This window comes from Panthera leo, chromosome E2 (genome assembly GCF_018350215.1).
Source record: "Panthera leo isolate Ple1 chromosome E2, P.leo_Ple1_pat1.1, whole genome shotgun sequence".
Taxonomy (NCBI): Eukaryota; Metazoa; Chordata; class Mammalia; order Carnivora; family Felidae; genus Panthera; species Panthera leo.
The window spans coordinates 60,143,932-60,165,509 of NC_056693.1; the positions used below are offsets into that span (position 1 = coordinate 60,143,932).

The 21,578-nt window shown below is 63.8% G+C and overlaps 1 protein-coding gene across 1 annotated transcript in view; it reads left to right on the forward strand.

Annotated features, from left to right (window-relative positions):
- Window positions 1-9,572: 9,572 nt before the first annotated feature.
- Window positions 9,573-21,578, forward strand: part of ZFPM1 (zinc finger protein, FOG family member 1) — a 65,198-nt gene continuing 53,192 nt past the window's right edge. Inside the window, exon 1 of the mRNA XM_042918984.1 lies at window positions 9,573-9,633. Coding sequence (XP_042774918.1) covers window positions 9,594-9,633 — 40 coding nt within the window. The 5' untranslated portion in view covers window positions 9,573-9,593. The remainder of the gene's footprint in view (window positions 9,634-21,578) is intronic.

Consider the following 21,578-nt stretch of genomic DNA (forward strand, 5'->3'; position numbering starts at 1 on the left):
ATGCTGACAAGCCTCAGTGCTTGAAGGGTGTTGGGTGGGTGGCCACGTGTTAATCCACCTGACTTATGCAGATGCTCAGAGGGCTGAGACTGTGATGCTCTGAGCAGGGCCTGGGGGGGGGTGGGGAACAGCAGTCCCTTTCTAGGTAGAAGGTGAGGGTGAGGGCCGGGCCAGCTGCAGCCCCTTTGAGACCACACCAATCTTTTCTCGGCACCAAGAACTTGAAGAGAAAGCAGTGCCCTGTCCTGTGTGTCCCACTGTCAAGGCACAGCACGCCACAGACGCTTCGTCGGAAGGTTTTCACAGGGTCCTCCCGCATGCCATCCAGCAGGGAAGTGAGCTGAGGCAGCCTCTGGTCAGGTGGCTCCCCTCAGTCTCGTTGCTGCTGTTGCTGGAAATGCTTAGAAGCCACATTCCAGGGCAGGGCTCTCCCCCCTGGGAGAGCTGTTCGTGAGCCAGCAGGCTGCCGGAGCACGCCAGGTTTCTCTGACCACAGAGTGGTGCTGGCCACTGTCTCCACTGCGCCTTGACCCCTGGGGACTGGGTTCCCATCTGGAAGGTGGAGAAAGCTGCTCACCAGCCAGTTCCCGCCGGCTCTCCCTCCCCAAACGCCCTGCCTCTGCGCCTGCCCTTTCTAGAGCCTTCCTCCCACAAGGAGCTCTCCGCTGCAAGTATCAGCAATGTTACTCTGAATTTCTGGTGCTATTTCATGTCGTAATGTGAATTCAGGCTTCCTTGGTGTGTTTCACCTGGGGGAATGGGCGGGGACACCGGCTGGCGGCGGGGGCGGGGGGGGGGGGGCACGGGGCACTGCACCAAGGCCCACCAGCACCAGCGGCCCCAACAAGTATTTCACTGGCTCCCCAGGCCGCCAGGCTCCAGCCCCACGGTCACGGTCGGAGAGCAGCCGGGTGGGACGCTCAGGGCCGGGGTGTGGTGTCGCTGCCCGGTCAGGGAGGCGTCTCATGCACTGACAGGACCCAGGGGTCGGCGCGCATGTCGTGTTTATGGAATCGTGTCTTCAAAGGGGGCAGGAGGGCAGGAGAGGCCTCCTTCTGTTCTTGGGCATCTCTGAGGTTCGTGGTTTGTGTTCTGTTTTTCCTTTTTTACCTGGGGTGCAATGTGTGTCAAAGTTTTTATTTTGATATTTTGAAAGAGACCAAATTGGGCCCACATTGCCTTTCTAGAAGGTGCTGTGTGCCACTCAGAATGCCTTTAGTGCTGACGAATAACACGGCAACTCTGAGGTTGTACTGTGCAGACCTCTGCACTCATGCTGTTAAATATATCCTCACTGTTTTCACGGAAAGCCTCTGGCTGTGCTGTCTGTCCTCCCGCCAGCCCCTGCCTCGGTGGCTTTAGCTGCCACTTCTGTCCTGTCACCAGGATTGTGTGGCCCTGCAGAGCCGCCCCCCCCCCCCCCCCACACACACACACACAGCTCAGCGATCCCACCAGCTTCTCCGGCTTGTTAACATGGCATTTAGCAGCGTTTCCGAAGCTTCACTGCTGGGGGCCTCGGGGATCAGAGCAGGAGAGATAAAGTGTCGGGAAGTAATTAGCACAGCTCAGTTTAGGGGACCCGGGAAGGTAGCAAAGGTAGTACAAAGGGTCAAAGCCGGAGACACCAGCCCACCGCAGACTCAGACCCCGGGGCCCACCATGTCCCGAGGACAACCGTCAAAGACCCCAGTGTCCAGGACAAGTGCCCGGAGAGCAGGCCGGGCCGTCCAGAGTCAAGCACCCGTCCTCGTCCTGCCCCCGATGGCCGTCTGGGCTGGGGCGCGAGGAGGCACTCAGAGCAGCACCCAACAGTGTGTGCAGGGAGAGGAGGGGGAGCCTCAGGGAGGGAGGCCCACACATGAGGCCGTAAGTGGGGTCTCCGCGCTTCTGCCCAAGCCCACGGGGGCCCCCACCCACCCACGTTCACCTTCCTCGGCCAGGAGCACTCTTCCCAGGGGCTCCCCCTCAGGACAAGCCCCTCCCGTCCGTGCACCCCCAGCCCTGGGCAGGCTGTCTCCAGGGTCTCAGGGAAGGGGCCCCTCACATTTACACGCCTACTGTGTGCTGGGAAATGAGCCACATGCAGCCCCTGCTTTGGGGGCCTCTAGACAGATTCTGTCATGAGTCGGGGGCTTTGGTCTCCTTGGGGATCTCTGTAGCAGGGCCTCAGGTGGGGGACACAAGGGGGCACGGGGTTGGGGTGGAGTGAGTCTGAGTTATGTTTGAGAACGGCCATCTGGTGATTGGGGGATCCAGACCCCTGGGGCCCCTGTTCAACTCCTGACACCTGGGACAGCCGGGGACCAGGAGCGGCCGGCTCGCTGGGAACCCGGAGGGAAATCGTAGGCCCCAGCACAGGCCCCAACCCCGATTCCGAGTCAGATGCGCACGCCGCCGGCTGGCCAGCAGGTGGCAGCATCGGCCCAGCTGGGCTGCTGGCGGGGGGATGAGCCGCCAGCCCTCCTCCCGCAAAAAAAAAAGCGCCCTGCAGTCGCTGAGGGGCTCAGAGACACACATTTACTGCACAGCTCCTCCCACCTCACCCCGACCAGCTGCGTCGAGTGTGGGGGGCCTGCCCTTCAAGACGCCTCTGGGCAGGCTCCCCGAAGCGCTGTGGGAGCCCTGGGAGTGGGCCGCACAAACACAGGAGAGGGTTGGGGCGGGAGCAGCCCCTGCACAGGCCCCGCTCAGGGGCCACAGCTCCCTGAGGCCCCGGGGAAGTGGCCACTTCGGCCCTGGGCCCCGAGGGCCTGGCTCGTCCCTTCTGGGAAACCAGCGTGCCTGCTCACCCTGTGACCTCAGGGTCCCTCCGGGAGCCGCCCCAAGGCAGGCAGGGTGGGCGGCTGGGAGAGCCCTTGTCAGCAGCAAGATCACATAAGTGGCTGCATTGTTCAGTTGCATTCTGCCCTGGGCCCAAAGCCTGACCCCACCGACCCCTCAGCCCCACCAGCCCAGGGACAGGGCAGGACTGCTGGTTCCTGGGGCCGGGTGAGGGGTGCAGGTGTGGGACGGGGCGGGCAAGCACGTGGACGGCCGGAGGGAGGGAAGCAGGAGGTAGGAGCAGGCATGCCGGCCCCGACCCCCGTAAAGGGCCAGGCTTCCCACGGCACATCCGCTCAGGGGAACCCCCAGACAATATTATTTAACGTGGGCTTTCCTAAGCTCCCGGGGCCGCAGATGCTTGAGAGAGTCCCATCCCCCGGGAAAGTATAGACGGCCACGCGCACACAGTGGAAAGACTCCGGGTTAAGAGGGACCCACGGAGACAGTCTCAGAGGAGCAAACAGCCACCAGGGAAGAGTTGAGTCCTCATACCCTGGGGTGCTCACCAGCGCTGGGGCTCCTGAGGCACCCCCATACGGGATGGGACTTGGGGGCCCCTGGGCCCTGCATTGTCACCTGCGATTGTGCTCGTGTGGGCTGTGGAGGTCCAGCCCCGAGGCCGCATCCCTCCGGCCCCCATCTCCCCACCCAGTGCAGTGTGTAGGCAGTAGGCCCCAGGGCCTGCTGCTGTGGGGTGGTAATCCCTCTGGGCTCTCTCTCCTTCCTGGCCACTCTGAGCCTGGGCACCCAAGGCCACGACCCCTTTCCCACAGGGCAGTGCCTCCCTCACTGACCACACAGTGTGGCCTGTGGGCAGCAGCTCAAGGCCACTGGCCTCCTCCCTGGAGCCCCCAGGCGGGAAGGGGGGCAGGACGGGACTTCCCGAGGCCCGAGGTTTGGCCAGGCTTGAACAAGCTGCACCCCGTTTCGGGGCCCCAGGGAAGAGGGCAGTGAGCTCTGCCACGTGGGGTGAGCACCAGGGGGCAGCAGGGCTCTGGCTGGAGCAGGAAACCTCAGGTTTGCCGCCATCCCCTCCAGACCTCGGCTCTCCCGGCCACCAAATGGGCACAATAATCACCAAAAGCTTCTCCGGCCCCAACATTCGGAGGCTCCCTTGGAGGGCTCAGGACTGTGGCCTGCTGGACGCAGCCGGGGCTCCCGGGCTCTGCCTGGACCCTTTCCCCACAGCCATCCTCTGGCTGCCCCCTCCCCTCCCTCAGCCCTTTACCCTGATAACACTTCCTCTTTGTCCACCATCCGTGGACCGTGGTAGCCGACCCTGCGTGGCCACGGTCGCCCTCCTGCCAGACTCCAACCACGCATGTGTTGTTCACACTTAGACCTGCAGTGCCTCAAGTAGGGGCTCCCTACGTGTTTGGGGTGGGAAGGAGGGAGGAAGGGTGCAGGGCAGAAGGGAGGGGAGGAAGAAGTGGAGAAAGAGAAAGGAAGGAAGGAGGCAGATGAGAACATGAGCATTTCCTAGCTGGTGATATGACCACGTGACCCCAACTCTCGGAGATTGGGAAATATCCAGATAATGTCTCCTGTCGGCGCCCAGCACTGCCTGGCCGGGTCAGGGGGCCACACTTGGGCAGCCGCGTGAAAGGGGGGCCCTCAGTAGCACTCAAGGACCCTCTGCGGACCAGAGCCTTCGTGTCCCGGGACATCACAGATGCTGGTTTCACAGACGACCACCAAGGCCCGGAGGAGAACCTCGTCTGGCGTGGACCCTGGCCAGCTCTCTCTCCCCCAGACATCCCAGGGGGTGAGCAGTGCAGATCAGATGGGGTCCCGTTTCCAAGGCCAGAGCCACCCCCCACCCTGCCACGATGCGGGCAACAGAGGCAGCGGCCTGCCCCAGGGTGGCCCAGGCAGCGCCGTCCAGCCCTCCCCCGCCCCTCCCCCGGGCGGCCTCCCGATTCCTAACTTAATTTATTTTGACATCCTCGCAGCCGTTTGACCTCCTTACAGAGTCATGTGGTGCTTAAAACTCATTATCCCCCCATTGCAACAGGAAGTTAATTAAACCCTTCACAGAGCTGGTGTTGATGAATGTCAACGTGGGCCCCGCCGGCTGCCGGCAGCTCCAGGACCTCTGGCGGACCCGTGGCGGGGAGGGGGGGGGGGGGGAGCGAGCAAGGCCCGGCCCAGGCAGGGGCCACAAATGGAGCCTGGGTCCCCCTTCCTCCAACGCAGCCACCAGCGGCCACTCGGGAACAGCGTGTGTGGGTTCCCTAGGGAGGAAGCTGGCTCAGCCGCTTACCTGTTGCACGGCCTCGGGCAAGTGGCTTCACTTCTCTGAGCCTCAGTTTACTCTTCTGGCAAATGGGAATTCTAACGGTCCCTCCTTCAGAAAGCTGTCACGAGCAGGCTGTGCGCTGACCCGTGTGTCACTCCTGTCCCTGCTGGTGTCAGACGATGGGGCTCCAGGTGCCACAGAAGAGAGGCCGGGCCCTGCCAGCTGGAACAGAGAGGAGGGCGTCACCTTGTCGGGGAGAGGTTAGGGGCTTCCCTGAGGGAGGGTGCCCCCGGCAGCAGGAACAGCTTGTGCGAGGGCCCCGGGGCCACAGGACACCTGGACCCCCACCAAGGAGGTTCAGAAAAGAAGGTAGAACGGGGAAAGGGCAGAACCTGAGATTATCACAGATGGCTTCTGGGAAGGTCCCGCTGGCTTCAGTCTGCAGGGGGGGCAGCGGTGGCCGTGGGGACCAGCGGGGTAGCGATGGCAGTGGTGACGGGTGGTAGGGGCCCGAAGCAGGGTGGGGTGATGGCACTGTATCGGGGTGCATCTCAGAGCTGTAAGGAGGTGAAATCGCAGACACTGGGAGGCAGTAACACAGAAAGGGGGCCCCCTCTGGCCTGGCCTCCTGACACACCCCCAGTCTGCTCTAGCCCCGAGCTTGCCCCAACCTCTATACCTGTTCTTTCCTTAGCTGAGGAAGCCCTTTTCCCATCACTCTTTCCTGAGCATCCTCTTCCTCCTTCAAGGGCCACCTTAAGTTTCTAGAACATTCTGTGGCTCCCTTGGTCATAGCCCGAAAACCAGTGCAGGGCCTGGTACGTGGAAGCTCCTTCCCCACCCCCAGCAGCTGCCCAGCCTGGGGCAGCCCTCCTCGTGGGGAGGCGGCACGGAACATGGCCACAGACAGCCAGCCCACAGTGCGATCAAGGCCAGAGGAGCCCCGAGGGGTCACACCCCCACCCCCACCTACGTAGGAGGAAACCAAGGACCCGACTGATTAAGGACCGGGTCAGGGTCACACCCTCCAAAATGGCAGAGGCGGGACTTGGACCCAGTTCTCCCTGCTCCCAGGCCAGGGTTAAGAACTTGGGCTCTGGAGTATGGCTGCCTGGGGTTACATCATCTGAGCCGCAGGACCGCTCGGACCCTCAGTGTCTTCCTCACCCCCACGACAGCCCACCCGGTGCTTGAAAGCAGGTCTTATGTATTCCAGGCCCAGCCCTGCCAGTTTCTGCCAGGGCGACCTGACGTCCTAACCTCCAGAGCACAGCGCCAGTGTGTCGTGAGAGAATACAAACCAGCCAAGAGTAGGGCTCACAAAGGTGGGGCGGACGGTGGTGATGACATCGCCCTTAGAGCAGGCACCCAGGTCAAAGCCATGCCCAGGAGGCCTCCAGGGAGTCTTGGGACCCCAGCAGGCAGCTGCCAGAAAGCTCAGATCCAGTGAGCCGGGACAACCAGGCAGCCCAGCTCCACATCGGGCATCGACAGCCCTGCACTCCGGCTGAACACAGCCCTGTCTTCTCCACCAATGGCGACGTGAGCCCTGGCCATCCGTGCGGACTTGCAGGGGCAGGTGGAGACAGGTGCACAAGGGGCAGTCCGTGGGGAATGGAGGCGGCCGGGTGGGCTTAGCCTGGACACCCTCAGCAACCCCGCACTGCTCCTCCTCTCTCACCTGATCAGGGACCCCTGCAAAGCCACGCGTCGATGTCACCTTCTCCAGACAGCCACCCTGGATTCCCCAGGCTCCTACTGTGAACTCACACAGGCCTTCCTCTGACAGCATTTCTGGTTCCTCTTTCCTCAGCATGTGGCCATTATCGACAGACTTCCCCTGAGGGTGTGGGACCTGCGCAGGCGAGGTCCTATGGCATCGCCACTGGTCCCCGCAGGCTGCAGACTGTCTCCCCGTCTCCGTACGGTGGGGTAATGACCTCCCCCTCCCCCCCACAGGACAGCAGGAAGGAGCAAGGTATAGAAGGAAGGTGCTGGGGAAACAGCTCTGGCCTGGGGCAGGACTGTCATGGCCTCATGGGCGTGTGCGCTTGGTTTAATGCTCTAATTTGGCTGCCCTGAGATTCCTAACTTTTAAACAAGAAGCTCTACGTGTTCACGCATACCCCAAAATGGTAGTCGGTCCTAGTCAGCGGGCTCTGTTTCTGACCCACCTCTGCCTCTAAGTCACTGGGAAATTCGGACGTGTCCTTCCTCTCGAGGGCCTCGGGTTTTTAAACTGTATATGAGGAACAAGTAGCGAAGCACTGCCTGTCTTCCCTGCACCCCAAATCCCACTGACCGGTCCCACCCTCTTTCTTCCGCTGACCTTCGCAATCTTCCACCACACACACCTCCAGCCATCGCAGCAGCGCCAGCCCGGGGCTTGGGGCCTCAAGGCCAGCCCTGGTGCCAGCCCGCAGCCCCGCTTCTAGGAAGCCCCCTCCCGCCCCACCCCCAGGTCCCCACCCTGTAAAGAGGCCCTCCTTTGGGGATGATGGCAAGGCCCACGGAAAGCTCGCACCGGTGGGAGCCCTGAGCGAACGAGCCAACCGTGGGCCCCCCCCCCCCCCCCACAGAGAGGGTCCAAGCACCAGGCCGCTGCAGGAAGGCTGCACCCACTCACTGGCCCAGGGCGGGGAGCGGGAAGAGCTGGTGAGCCGTGTCTCTTGGCCTTCTGGCCTCAGTGTGCCCATCTGTCCAGTGGTGGACATGTGGTCCTGGGGGGGACCTCAGCCTCCTGACTGCGAGGCTGCCCAGCAGCCACTCTCCTGCCCAGAGGCCCCTGGAGAGCAGTGGTGGTGCCAGAGAGAGTGCCCAGGCCCCAGGGGCAGCCCTTCTCTTCCATGGGCCAGGGGCATAGATAACAGGAGTGTCTCACAGGCAGAGCACACGGCACAAGGCCAGCCTCTGCAGGTGACCGTTGTGATAATCATCTGGACAGGCACCCAGGTGTCTTCTTTGCAAAGGTCTTCTGGTCAGCCCCTGGGCCCTGCTCTCCCCCCTATTTCTTCTGAATGAGGGGCCCAGGGAGCAGGTACCAAATGCAGGCCGAGAATATTAAAAGAACACAATTCAGCTTGGGGACACAGCTCTTAATGCTCTGGGACTTGAGCTGCACCGGAAAAGGGGGTGGGGGGTGGGGGCCTCTGGGATCCCATGAACATATCCCCAAAGACATGAGAGTCGGTCTCCATTTCCAGGGCTAGAACACACAGTACTGACTCTGTCCCAGGCCGGGAGGGGACGCAGGTGCCGGCTCAGCCCACGGAGGGGCCTCCTCCCCGGCCCCTCAGCAGGGGCGCCCTGGGGAGGAGCGGGCTGCTGCAGGGGGAGCAGGGACAGGCGGCCGGCTTCCACACCCTCCCGGATTTACAATCAGACCGGAGCCCAGGGGAGGAGGGCCCGGAGGTCCCCACACTTCATCTGGACGGCGGACCCCAGGGATGCTTCTTCCACCGCAGGCTCAGACGGAAGCCCCCACCCGGCCACAGCGGACTCCACACCCCAAATCTGGCTCAAGACACAGTGGGGCGTCGAGGCCTAGGGCTTCCTGACCCGGCCCTTGCTGCCCGCACCCCTCAGGCGGGGGGCGGGGCGAGTCGTCGAGCCCAGGGGTCCTGGGCGGGGCCGGGGGGCTGGGGGCGGAGCCACGGGAAACCTGGGGCGGAGCGAGGGGGCGAGCAGAGCCGGGTCGGGCCGGGCTTGGGGGGAGGAGCTACGCCCTAGGGGCGTGTCCAGAGAGGCCCGAAGCTCGGCCTGACGCGGAGCCGCGGGGCGGCGGGACCGAAAGGTCGCTGAATCAGAGCCAGGCCTGGGGACAAAGCTGCGGGACTGAAGGAGGAGCTAAGGAAGCCAGAGGTCCACCCGGGGGCGGGGCCAGGTGGGGCGGGGCCGGCGCGGCGGGGGCGGGGCCGGCTGGACCGCAGGGAACCAGGATCCGCCCGGGGGAGGGGCCGGCGCGGCGGGGCGGAGGCGGGGCCGTGGCGGCGGAGGCGGGGCCGTGGCGGCGGGGGCGGGGCCGGGCTGCAGGGAATTTGGATCCGCCCGGGGAAGGGGCTGGCGCGGCGGGGGGCGGAGCCGGCGCGGCGGGGGCGGGGCCGGAGGCGAGGCGCCGGGGACGCGCAGGCCCCGCCCCCGCCGCGCCGGCCCGCCCGCCCGCCGGGAGCGCCCCGGCCGAGGCCGCCCGGTTCGCCGCGCGCTGCCCGCAGGTTCCATTGAGAAAAGCCGAGCGGCGGCGGCGGCGGCGGCGGCGGCGGCGGCGGCGTCTGCGCGGGAGCCGAGGAGCTGGCAACAGTCCGCCGCCCGCCGCCCCCGGCGGTCGGCGCGCCCGCAGCGCAGGGCCTTGCCTCCGGCCTCCGCAGCGGCTCCGGGCCGGGCGCGGCGGGCTGGGGCGCGGGCCGGGACGGCCGCGGAGCCCGGGGGCCGGGGGCATGAGCCGCCCCGCGGCCCCGCCGCGCCCCCGCCGCCCGCCGCCGCCCGCCAGGGGCTAGAGGCGGCCGCCGGGAGGGCGCGCGGCGCCGGAGACATGTCCAGGAGGAAACAGAGCAACCCCCGGCAGATCAAGCGTGAGTCAAACTTTGCCCGCCGGCCCCCGACCCCCGCCGGCCCCCGCCGGCCCGCCCCCACACGCCCGGCCCGGCTCTGCCCGCGACCTTCACCCCGCGCCGCGCCCCCCGCGCTGTGCGCCCCGCGCGCGGTAATCTAATCGCCGGCGGGCCGGGCCCCCGCGTCTCGTTTCAGGGACCGGGGGTCGGGCCGGGAGGAGCGTCCGCCCGGAGGGCCGCGAGCGGGGCGGCTGGGGGCGCGGCCAGCTCGCGTCCTGCCCCTCCCCCGCATCCCTGAGATGGTGCGGCGATAAGGCGGCCCCGATCTGGGCTCAGATAAAGTTTAAAATATTCCATTCTGCAAGTCCCATCCTGATAAGATCGCTCTGTCGGACGGGCTGAAATTGTGATCTTATCTCGCCGCGCGGTTGACTCTCCCAGGCTTTGTATCTAGAGGGAGAAACAGGGAGACCTGGGAGGGAGAGGGGGCACCCGGGCCGCGTGGAAATGCATGGCTGAGTGGTGGAGACCGGCCCGCTCCCACCATCTCTTCTGCTGGCCCTAGAGCCGCGTGGCTGGGGATGGGGGGCCGGTGCAGCCACCGCAGCCCGTGCGCTCGGTTCCAGCCGCGCAGACCCCCGCGCCCTGTCGCTGGGGTCTCGAACTCGACCCTTCCCTGCCCAGGGACAGCCTCCTGGAGGTCCGACCTTACTCTCTGTCCCGGCCAATGCCGCACGTGCAGCAAGCAGGCAACCCCCCCCCCCCCACACACACACACACGCACCCCGCTCATCCGAGGGGGCTCTCCTACTACCCCAAGTCAGGAAAGGGGGGCTTCCAGAGACTAGGCCCCAGGTCACCGTCGCCTCCGCTTGCGTCCCATGTTTCTCGCCCATCCTGCCCGCGGTCCGCTCCCCAGGGGCACGGCGCGGTCTAAGTCCTTACTGCCAAAGCCCCGTGATAAAAGCAGCGCCGCGCGCTCTGGGCCACTCGCAAGGAGCGAGAGCGTGAGCACACAGGAAGCGCCGCTCCCCACCTCACGCCAAGAACTTCGCGCCTTCGCTGCCAGGGCCTGGGCACGAGATTTCCTCCGGGGGTCGCGTCTCCCAGGCCAGATGGGAAGCGAAGAGGGGGGCCCAGCCCTCTGCCCAGCCTCAGGCGCCCAGGCATGCCACTCTGTCCACATGACCACGGCCACCTGGATCCCGTGTGCGCGCGCCTGGGGAAGTGTCCACCCCTCAGGTCCTAGAAAGGGGCCACGCAAGCATAAATCTGGGTTCCCGTAACCCACTCCCCCAGTGTGCAAGCGGGACCTGTTTTCTGAAAGTCGCCTTCTATCAAGTCGACTTAAGTATTAAAACCACCCACGGGTCCCCGATCTGCGCTGATTCTCTGGTTTCTTTTTCCCCTCCTCCCCTGTGCGCCTCTGTTGGGTCTGTTCTCGTGTGTGCGTGTGTGTATGTGTTTCAGCGTGATGAGAAATACAGATAGCGCGGGCAGGAGATCTCAGGCTGGGAACCGATCGACAGCGCCGATAAGGCCTCGAGCAGGGCGAGCGCCGGGGCCCAGCTGGGTCGGCCAAGGGTACGCCTTGGGGACTGGGACCAGATCGGGCGCGCAGGCGAGCCCCCCTCCCCTCCCCGTCCGCCGCTCACCCTCCGCGCGGCCAGGATCCGTGCAGGAGTGGGGGCACAGCAGGCGGGCTGGGCACCCTCCCTGCAGACCCCCCGCAGCCCCCACCCCGGGCGCCTCCTCCCTCTGGCAGATCTTGGCGAGTTAAGATGCGAGCGCTGATTGTCACCAAGCGGCGGCGCCCGCCCGCCCTCTCGCCCTCTGCCCGCGGCTGTGCGTGCGGCCCTCGCAGCTGTGCGCCCGCCGCGCTGGCCTCACCTGAGACCAGGCCGCGGGTGTGGAGGGGGAGGGGACCGGGCGCTGCGCGCCACCGCCCCCCGCGCCCTCACCAAGCCGGGGCGCAGCTGCCCGCGCCTCTGTGCGCCTTTTGTTCCGCGAGGAGATAGATGTGCCGCGCTGATAAGGCGCGCAACCGATGGCGGCGGTGATAGGCGCTTCCAGTTATTAACTTCAAACGTGGGAGCGGGGGGAGGGCGAGGCAGGAGCGCGGCCTTGGCCGGCCAGATGGCCGAGACGATAGGCTGGGGCCGAGCTGGCTGGAAGCGAGGGGCAGAGCCCAGCTCGGGACCCCCGGCCCGCCGAGCTGTCCTCCCGCCCGGGTCGATGTGAGCTCCGATAAGCGCAGGGCCGGCCGGCCGGATGGCGATCGCCAAGAGCGATAAGAGGCCTTATCTATGGCCACCAGGCCCGGCCGGGTTCGAGGCAACCACGGCGCGGGGGGGGGGGGGGGGGGGGGGGTCTCGGCTGGGAGAGCGGCCCGGCCCAGAGCCGGGGCAGGGGGAGAGGGCGTCTGCTGCGGGTCGTCTGGGCGAGTTTTCTTCCCAAACATACTTAATTGCCAAGAAGTCGATCCTCCCCTGCGGGTGGTACAGTCCGTCAAAATGAAAGGAAAATGACTCTCGCTGGCCCGGAGCTCCGGGGCCCGGTGGGGGGGGGGGGGCACCCCGCCCGATTCCTATCAGATGGTGTGAGATAGCCAGAGGTGGGGTTTATCACCTCCAGGAGGGAGCGTGTTTTCCTCTCCACCGCGTTAGGGTTGCTGTGCGTTCCTGGCAAGTTTTAGATGTAGCCTGCTTGGAGTTTTATTGAAAAACACCGAGGTGGTTTCCATGGCCCAGGCTGTTTGCGGTGGGGGCAGGCCAGTGCGCTGGCGGTCTTTCTGAGCAGGCCCCCCTTGATTCAGCAGGTTTATTGAGCACTTGCTGTATGTGTGCACTGGGTCCCAGCCCTGTCTTAGGTGTGGGTGGGGGGGTGGGGGATGGGCATAAACTAACAGGTACAGTCAGACACGTCCCAGAAGGGGGTACCTTCATCGAGGTCAGGAATAGGCCAGCCACAGAGGTGCCTCCAAGGGACAGTGGGCTGGCCTCAGTTTCTGAGCTCTGAAAAACGGGATGATTCCTGGCTGTTGGGGGAGGGGGGGGCGAAGGGCTCGGAGGCACAGGACCCCAGGGAAGGGATGCCTGTGTGAGGAGGTGAGAATGAGATAAGAAGGGTGGGGCCAGGCCTCGGTTTCCCCTCTCTTGAAAAATACAGACAGGAACAAGCCCCCAGGTCCGACTGGTGATGTCACTGCATTGGGAGGGCCCTCAGGGACCACGGTCCTAGATACCAAGTGGAAACCCAGGCCAGCCAGGTGAGGGGCCTCCAGTGGAAGCTGGGGACTTGCCCCGTCTGCCCCGGCCCCAGCGGCCACTCTGTCTCCTGTGAGGGTGTTTTCACACATGCTTGGAGTTTGATTAAAGTTTTATTGGTGGCCACAGGATGACTAATTCACTCCGTGCTTCAGACTCACCCTCCGCTCTCTCCAGCAGCTCGACACCCACCTGTGGGGCCGCCAGTGCCTTCTGGTGAGGGCCGGTTCCGGGGGGGGCCTGGCTCGGGCCCAGTAGGGGGAGGGGGTGATCTCCCCTAGAGTTTCCGTCGGCATGGGAGGATGGCACACACACAACATTGCACACCGTCCTCCCAGCTACGGGAGGCCCCTGGGAGCCTGCCTGGCTCGCAGGGGCCACCCTGCAAGGCCGCACCTCACTGGGAGGCACCTGGGAGGCGGGGCACCTGCTGGTCCTGGTGCACGGCCACCGTGGGCAGTTCACTTCCACGGCCTCCATGTCCCCTCTCTGAAAGACAGGTGTGACAGTGCCTGCCCTCCAGTTGTCAACAGGGACGTAAGTCCTGTCCTCCACTGGCCTCGGCCCCCTCCTCAGAGCCCTGGGGGCACGGGGACCCATCTGTGGTGAGCCGAGGGGATGAAGGGCTGAGACGGCCAGGAGGGCTTTGCTCATGGGCCCCCAGCCCCGAACCCAGACTTGAAAGGGCCTGGTGGTCCCTGGGGGCCAGCCATCACCCCTGAGGTTGGGTTCCCCCTGGCTCCAGATGGCTTAGTTTTCCTGCTGTCCTGGGCCTCAGGGAAAACGAGCAGTTCATTCCTGCATTGGACGGTGATAATCATATTGGCTAATACTTAGCTTACTCTGTGCCTGGCCACACGTTACCTTAAAAGAGGTCCTATTCTTGTCAGCTTTACATCTGAGGACACTGAGCACAGATTGCTTAAGTTTCTCTCCCAAAACAATGGCGGAGCCAGAGTTGGGGTGCAGGCAGCCTGGCCCCAAGCTCCAAACCAGCCTGCCTGTGAGCATCACGCTGCTTTCCTCTTGCTGCTGTCCCCAGGCTTGTCCGGGTTCAGTCTCCACGCCTGTGAAATGGGCCTTTGGGAGGGGAGGCACGCCGGGGTCCCTCGCCAGCCTAGCCCTTGCCACATCTCCCGGGGCTTCCTTCCTGAGACCCTACTGCGCAGGGGTGGCCCCTGAGGAGACTTCAGCCAGCCCTGCCTGGGGGCCTGAGCTCTGGCCGAGTGTCCTGCCTGCCCAGCCAGCCCCTCCCTGGAGGTCACTGGGAGCCCAGCGTGGCACCAGCCCCGCCAGGGATTTAAATGGGTCAGTTGGGGAAGAAAGGAGGAGGGAATGTGATGCCATTAATTGTACCCCTTATCTCCTGTTTCTATGCCAACCAGACGTTCCTGGGGCTTGACGGACTCGTGAATAATACTCCCAGCCGGCCTATCTGCCATCGACGGGCCTCCTCCTGGAGGCAGCTGGTGCCCACTGATTGGTATCGCCAGGCCCAGAGACCCGGGCCTGGGCTCCTGCACCCCCCCCCCCCCCCCCCCCCCCGCCCAGCCACCGTACCCCTGGAGCTGCCCCAGGGCCTCCGCTCCCATTTCACAGAGGGGGAAACTGAGGCCACAACCAGCTGTGCTCACTGAGCCTTGTCTACCACTCCCCACTCAACAGGAGTCGGGGGTGGGGGGCAGTGCCTGCAGAGGGAGTTGGCCTCCACATGTACCTCCTGGCCGCCTGTGGGCCTCGGTGTCCTCAGCCGTCACAGAGGGAGGCACCCGGCCCATAGGTAAGGGCTTAGCTACCGTCAGGTTGCACTTCGTGTGTTCCTATGAGAAGGAGAGTCTCTGCGTGGGGACTGGGGGTGGCAGCTCCCAAGGCAGCCCCTCACCAGGGCCTGTGTGTCAGCTGAGGGGCTGGCTTCTTTCAGTCGCTTCTGGCCCCGGTGCCTTTGCACGGGCAGCTCAGATCTCTGCTGCCCAGGAGGAGGGACTGGGTCTGTCCTGTCCCCACATAGTGGGCTTTCCAGAACTCTGTCAGATAAATGACCTAATGGAGACATGGCATGAAATGGAGTGGGACTGTAAGCAAGGCCTGCCCGAGTGAGCCTCGATCTACCCATCTGTAAAACGGGGATGATGACATTGCCGGCCCCCGAGCACAGCCATGAGAATCCGGGGGAGACTCGTGTCGTCTGAGATGGTGCCACTCTCGCGTCACCTCCGCACAGCTCCCCCGCTGAGTGGCCTAGGCGAGTGTCTCTCTCGTTCCCAGTCCTGCGATTCTCATCTGTAGAATGGGTGTGACGCCGTCCCCGCTCTCGTGGCTGTGCCCGGGCTCAAGCAGGGCTGGGCTACCGTGGGTGCTTGATGACAGCGGCACTCAGGGGGCACCTAGGCTGTTTGTTGCTGGATGACCTGTTGCCGTCACCGGCCCCTGGCTGCTCAGGGGCCACTAGGCAGGCTGTGGAGAGGCCCTTCCCTCCGGGACCTCAGGGCTTCCGTCCCCACCGTGTCCCCACACCAGGAGCAGAGGCTTTATGCTCTAGGCCTGGGCTGGCCTCAGGGCACCGGGCAGAAGGCCAGCCCTCATCACCCGAGTGGGAGGCCACTGCTTGGCCTTGAGTCCTGGCCTCACCGTGACCCTGTGGGCAAATGACTTCTCTCAGCCTCAGTTTCCACTTTTGAAGCAAGAGCTCAAGAACGTACCTCCTTCCTCGGGCCTTTACGTGAGGTCTGTGAGGTCTCAAAAGCAAACTGTAAAGTGCTGTCTCAAGGTCATGTCCTCAGTGGATGTGGCAGGCCTGGGAGCTGCTGGTTGCATTACTGAGATTTTGCGAGAAGCCTGGGGGACTGGACGCTTCACACGGAGCCCTGTGTCCGGCCCCCCTGCGCCTTCGGGTGTTAGTTTTTGAAGGGACTTGTGGGCAGGGGAGGTGGGGGGGGCGAGGGGCCCAGTCACACCCTGGGCTGGGCGGGGCCCGGGCCCTCCTCAGTCCTCCTCTTGCCCAAGCATCTTACCTGCTCTTAGGCTCATTGTCATTATCGATTCACCGATCTTACAGATGAGAAAGCTGAGGCCCTGGGAGACTGTGACACCCTCGAGGCCACACGACAGGAGCTGGGTCTTTGGACCCCAGGGGTGGGCAGAGGCTTCTCTGGACAGTGCCTGCTCCGCTCCCCCAGGCCACCTGTTCCAGGACCCTTCCAGCCTAGCTCCCCCCTCCTCCTCCACCTTCCAAGGCCCCCTGTTTGGGAGAAGGCAGTGTCCCCGCTGGGTCAGGAATGTGACCTTGGGCCAGAGCTGGGTTAGGCCGATAAGCAAGCCCCTCCCCTCCACCCCCTCCTTTCTGCCTCCCCTGGACCGGAGGGTGTGGACGCCCAGAGCCTGGGTTTCTCTGGATTTCACATGTGATTCTCCTCGATGCCTGCTAAGGTTGGGGTTCTCGACCCATCTGACACACAAAGAAATGCAGGACCAGAAAGGGCGGGTGGCTACAGCAGAGCCGTGCACGGCGCACGAGCAGGAAGGATACAGACGGGGTCGAGAGGGTGGTCTGCTGCAGGCCTGCCATGGCTCTCAGGCGGGGGGCGGGGGGGGGGCTGTGTCCTAGACCCCCGGAAGTGGCAGGCACACCGCTTCCTGGAAGGAGGGGATGGCCACAGTGGGGGCTGCCACAGCCAGAATCCTGCAGGGCTAAACTCTGCAGGTGTACAGAAGTTACCCCGCCTTTGCGAGGCTCAGTCCTCACCTTTGCAAGATGGAGATGTCATGGGGATACCAGGCTGGGCTCTGAGGGCGCCCAGGCCCCCTGCAAGCTGTTGAGCCTCGGTTTCCCCCATAAAATGGAACAGTGATGCCTACGGTGCAGGCGGGGTGGGGGCAGGTGGTGTAGCGGGTGCGGCCTGGGCCAGAGCTGGGGTGTCACTGGGGTTGCATGACAGAATTCAAGTGAAGAGGACAGAGGGTCATCTCTCCCCTCCTCGGTCGCCCTAGGCCTGCTTCCTGCCCGTTCCTCTTGGTGTCTGACTCAAGCCCTGAGGCTTTCCTCATCTGCCCTGGGCGCTCGCACCTGTCACATTCTCCTGCCTCAATTTCCCTTTTTTCCATCAAGCCTCTGTGCTGCAAGTAAGACCCAGGAAAGGGGGCCCGGGGCCAGGTGGTCATGCCTCTGTCCTGCGGTGAGCCCTCCACTGGGGACAGGGCCTGGCAGGCAGTGGCAGACTCTTAGCCCCCAGGGTGGGCTCGGTGGGGGGCGTCTGGCTTTGGGTGCTTGGACGCTTGAGACCAAAGACAAGGCCTCTGCTCAGAGCTCAGAGCTTTGGGCAGCCACAGGACCTCGAGTGGCCTCCCGCCATCCAAACCCAGCTTGTCTGCACCACTCCTCCCCCGCCCCCCCCCCCCCCCCCCCCCCCCCCGCCGGCTCATCCTGCTGTCCTGAGCGCTTAGGAAGCCCCTGCCGAGGGCCCAAAACTTAAAGACACTGGCTCCTGCCTTTCCTCCAGTAACTTCTGAGGGACGCTCAGTGACTAGCCCAGTGCACAGAAGGACACTGAGGCCTAGGGGGTTTACAGGTCAGACCCAGGGCTGCAGCTCGAGCTCCCCACCCTGGGGGAGGAGGAAGAGGATGGTTACAGTGGGGGTTTCCACAAGTTGAGCTCTCTTGGCTTCCCTGCCGGCCTGGCGGCACCCGTGCTCAGGTCCAGGAAACCGAGGCCTTCCTGTGGTTCCGGGCAGTGTCCAGCTGTGGTCACCAGGCTGTTTCTCACCGGCTGTGTGACCTTGGGCGAGTCCCTTCCCCTCTCTGGGCCCAGGCGGTTGCTGCCCTGCACTCCAGCTGTGGGAGAGGGACCAGAGCCCCAACGGACCCAGTCGGTAGGGCAGTTCCCGGGACCCAGGGGGTCAGATGGGGGCCCCATGCGGTGGGCGGTCCTCAGGGAGACTTGCTCCACCCCTCAGACGCTTCTCGTGAAGTGGGATCACTAAATCCTCGCGGGGTGGGAATGAGTGGGTTTGGGGTCCCTTCCTTTGGATGAACAGGGGTGTTCCACGCAGGGGCCAGGGGTGCCCCACCCCCTGGGGTCTGTCCTGCAGGAGGCCCGAGGGCAGCGGGGAGACCCTTTACCATTTGAGGGGTGGATTGAGTATATGCCAGGCCACCGAGGGGCTGTGGAGCCAAGCCTCAGGTCAGGACCTGCAGGGACAGAGCCCAGCAGGATGTCCCCACCTGCTGATTTTGCCGCTGGGGTTAGGGTCTGGAAAAGGCCCCAGGGAGGTCGGGGGACCCTGCAGGCCACAAGGTGGGAGGGCATGGGGTTCACCTCCTACCCCCACCTGCCGTGCCTCCACACCCCCAGCCCTCTTTCACTTCATGGGCCTGGCACAGCTCAGGCGGGCCTGGGACCACTGTGACCCTGAGATGCCTTCCTGCCTCGGTTTCCCCTCCTGTACAGTATGCTCACGCCTGGCTCTTTCAAAACCAGACATTTTCCCAGAGCACAGAGGGAACCCCTACGCTCACTGTGGTGGCTCTGACGGTCAGGGGCAGGGGCACCCAGGCCCCCGGGGGCCCCAGCCAGGCCAGCTGTGCCCCTCTGCCTCTTGGCTGTGCCGGCCGAAGCCCCGTCCGCCCGGAACTGTCTCCCGTCCGGGCCTCTGGCGGGCGCGGGTTTCAGCTCCTGTGATAACTCGGAAAGTTGAACTGGCCCCATTACTGCGCTGAGATGGTTGGCGAGATACGGCCTTGATAATGGGGGAGATACGGCGTCTCCGTGGCCAATAGCCCAGCCTCCCCACCCATTAACATTCCCCACCAGCGATCCGTCCCTGCCGCCTATCTCCTCCGTTTCCACTCCTCCCGCAGATAAGAATGGAAATTCTGACTTCATAGCTCACTGATTAAAGTGTCTGGATTTCTTGATAATACACAGATAAATTATGTTTTTGAAAAAGAAGGTAGGGAGGAGGGTGGGGATGGTGGGGGCCCTGGAGGGGAGCCCTTGGCCGCCTCTCCCAGCCTCTCCCGGCCCCCGGGGCCCGCCTGCTCCTCCCAGGCCTCCCCAGGCCTCTGGACCAACAGTGTCCAGGGGCCCGGCCGGGGAGGGGAAGGCTCTGGTCTCCACTCACAAAAGCAGCAGGAGTCGTCCTGGGGGACGGAAGGGCACCCCTGGCCTGGGGCGTGAGCCTTTTTAGGGGAGATTTAAGGCACTCCACCAGAGCAGGGGTCCGGACCTGCTGCCTGGGCTCAACTCGACACGCTGGCCTTAGTTTCAGCATCTGACAAATGGGCCTGCACTCCTCGAGAGGACGCAGCACCCGAGGGCAAGAATTTTGCCCGTTTGGGTGTCTGCTGACTCCCAGCACCCAGACCAGTACCTGGTCATACAGCTGGTGCCCAATAAATGTTGAGGGACCAAGTCGAGCTTCTCTTGCAGCTGGGGAGGCAGGGGGCTCCCGGCTCTCTCCCCCCACCATCCTCAGCCACCCTGCCTTCCTCAGCCCTCCAGCCCGCCTGCCACTTGTGACGGTCGGCACCCAGATGGGACTATGGTGCCATCTCCGCGTCTGTCTGGATAAAGCCGCCTCCTTCAGCTGATCCGAGATCCTTCGATGATGGTAGCGCGATTAGCAGCGATTAGGGCCCGCGTGTGGCTAATCCTCCCGCTGAGGGACAGGTGCGGCGGCCGCGTGGGGGCCAGGCACCCATGGAGCTGTGCGCACCCCCCACTGTGTGAGTGGGGACACCAAGGCCCTGGGGGCATGCCTGGGGCTCCCAGCAGGTGCAGGGCTGCTGGCCACTACCCCCCCCCCCCCATCTCTGTATTTGTTTTTTAAGCAACTCCCAAGAAATGAGATTCTCTGTGATCCCAGAGACAGCAGGCGTGAGTGGGCAGTCAGCAACATTTCTGAGTGGTTCTAGGACCCCCCAGTTATAACAATCCTCATGGTGGTCTTTGTTAGGTAGCAGCCCCCTTTACTGAGTGCTTTCTGTATGCCAGGCCTGGGCTTGACCTCTGCTACCCTGTAGCATCCCAGCAGCCCTGGAAAGTTTACCTCTGATTTCGTTTCTTCTCTGAAGAGGACTCAAGTCTCAGAGAGGTTGAGCAACTCATCCAAGGTCACACAGCACAGTAGGGAGCAGTAGAGACTGACATAGCTTCCTGGCCAAGGTCTGGATCTCCATCACAGCTGAGGATCTGGGGGGTGTTTGTAGCCATAGTCCCGCCCCCCCTCCCCTAAAGGGTCTGCTCCCTCCATTTAGGGGAGAAAGGCCCAGGCACAGAGAGGGTGAGTGCGTGCTTGGAACCACACAGCCCTGCCTGAGATGACCAGATGACAAGGTGCCTCTACTCCTGCTTATCTCTGGGGGGTCATATCATCTGCCCCCAGAAAATAGGCTCCTTTGGTGATAAAATTGGTTTCTTTGTGTCTTTTGGGTTTTGGTTTGTTTCAATATTCTAAAGGAAGTCAGCTATTTCCAGTAAAATGGGTGCATATGTGGGGGAGGAGGATGAGCGTAGTGTGCAGTGACCAGGGTTCAAATTCTGCCTCCTGGGTCGGTAGCCTGGGCAAGTGAGTTCATGTCCCTGGACCTCAGTTTCCTTGCCTGTGCAATGGGCATAATCTTAATTCTGGCCTTCTTAGCCTTTGAGGACAAAGGCAGGAGAGACGTGGGAGAGTGTCCCAGGCCCATGTGTAGCAGGGTCGGGGCGTGCCCTCCAGGGACATGTGCAGGGTTGAGGTCCCTGGGGCTGCCGAGCCCATACACCCTACGGGGAGCCTACCAGAATTCTCCCTGGACTGCTTTTGGTGAATAGCTCTGGGTACAGAGCACGGAGCCCCTGCCACACCGTGCTGCGTGTGGTTAGGTCTTTGGGAGTCTGGCTCCCAGAGCCAGAGGGAATACAGACGGGATGTGGGGGTCCAGGCTGCCCCCCTTTGCTGTGGCTCACAGGCACGGCTCTGTTTTGAGACTCGGTTTCTGCATCTGTAAAATGGGGCTGAAGATGTTCAGGTCCGCCCTGTAGGCCTGGTTGGGGGAGGCCTCCGGGTCCTGCCCAGCCTCGCCCACAGGGGCTCACAGGCCTTCTGGAGAGAGGGCTCGGCACCCAGTCTCCAGACCACTGGCCTCCAGGCCCCACCGCCCCGCCCCGCCCCCCCTTGTCTGTCCCCTCTCTGGGCCTCCCCGCCCCCATCCGAGGCCCTTCCGTGGAGCAGCAAGGGCAGAGGCACAGCTGCTGCTGGTCCCTGCTGTGACCGCAGTCCCGGGACCCCCCACCCTTCCGGTCCGGGCACAGGCCAGGGCTCCGCGTGCTGGACACAGCGGGAGGGACCTGAGCGAGGGAGGCCCCCACCCCTCAGGTCCCCGGCGTGGGGGGTGGGGGTGGGGTGTGTTCCACCCTGCCCCCCCCCACCCAAGAAAGAAAGAAAAGGGAACTCTGATAAAGGCGATAGGCGTGTGTGCCGGAGGAACCCTATCACCTTATCTATCTGCCTGCTCTCTCTGAGCCTGGCTGTTGTTCCCTTATCTCACCCACCAAAATGCCAGGAACAAAAGCGCGTGCACATTCACACTCCCACCGCGAGCCCACCGCCCCGCAGTTCCTGGCGCCCCGAAAAAAGGATGCCACTAGATCTGCTGGGGGGTTCGGGGCTTCTTAAAATCATCGGGGTCCTCGTCGTTAGTTTGCAGAGGAAGCCAAAACTTAG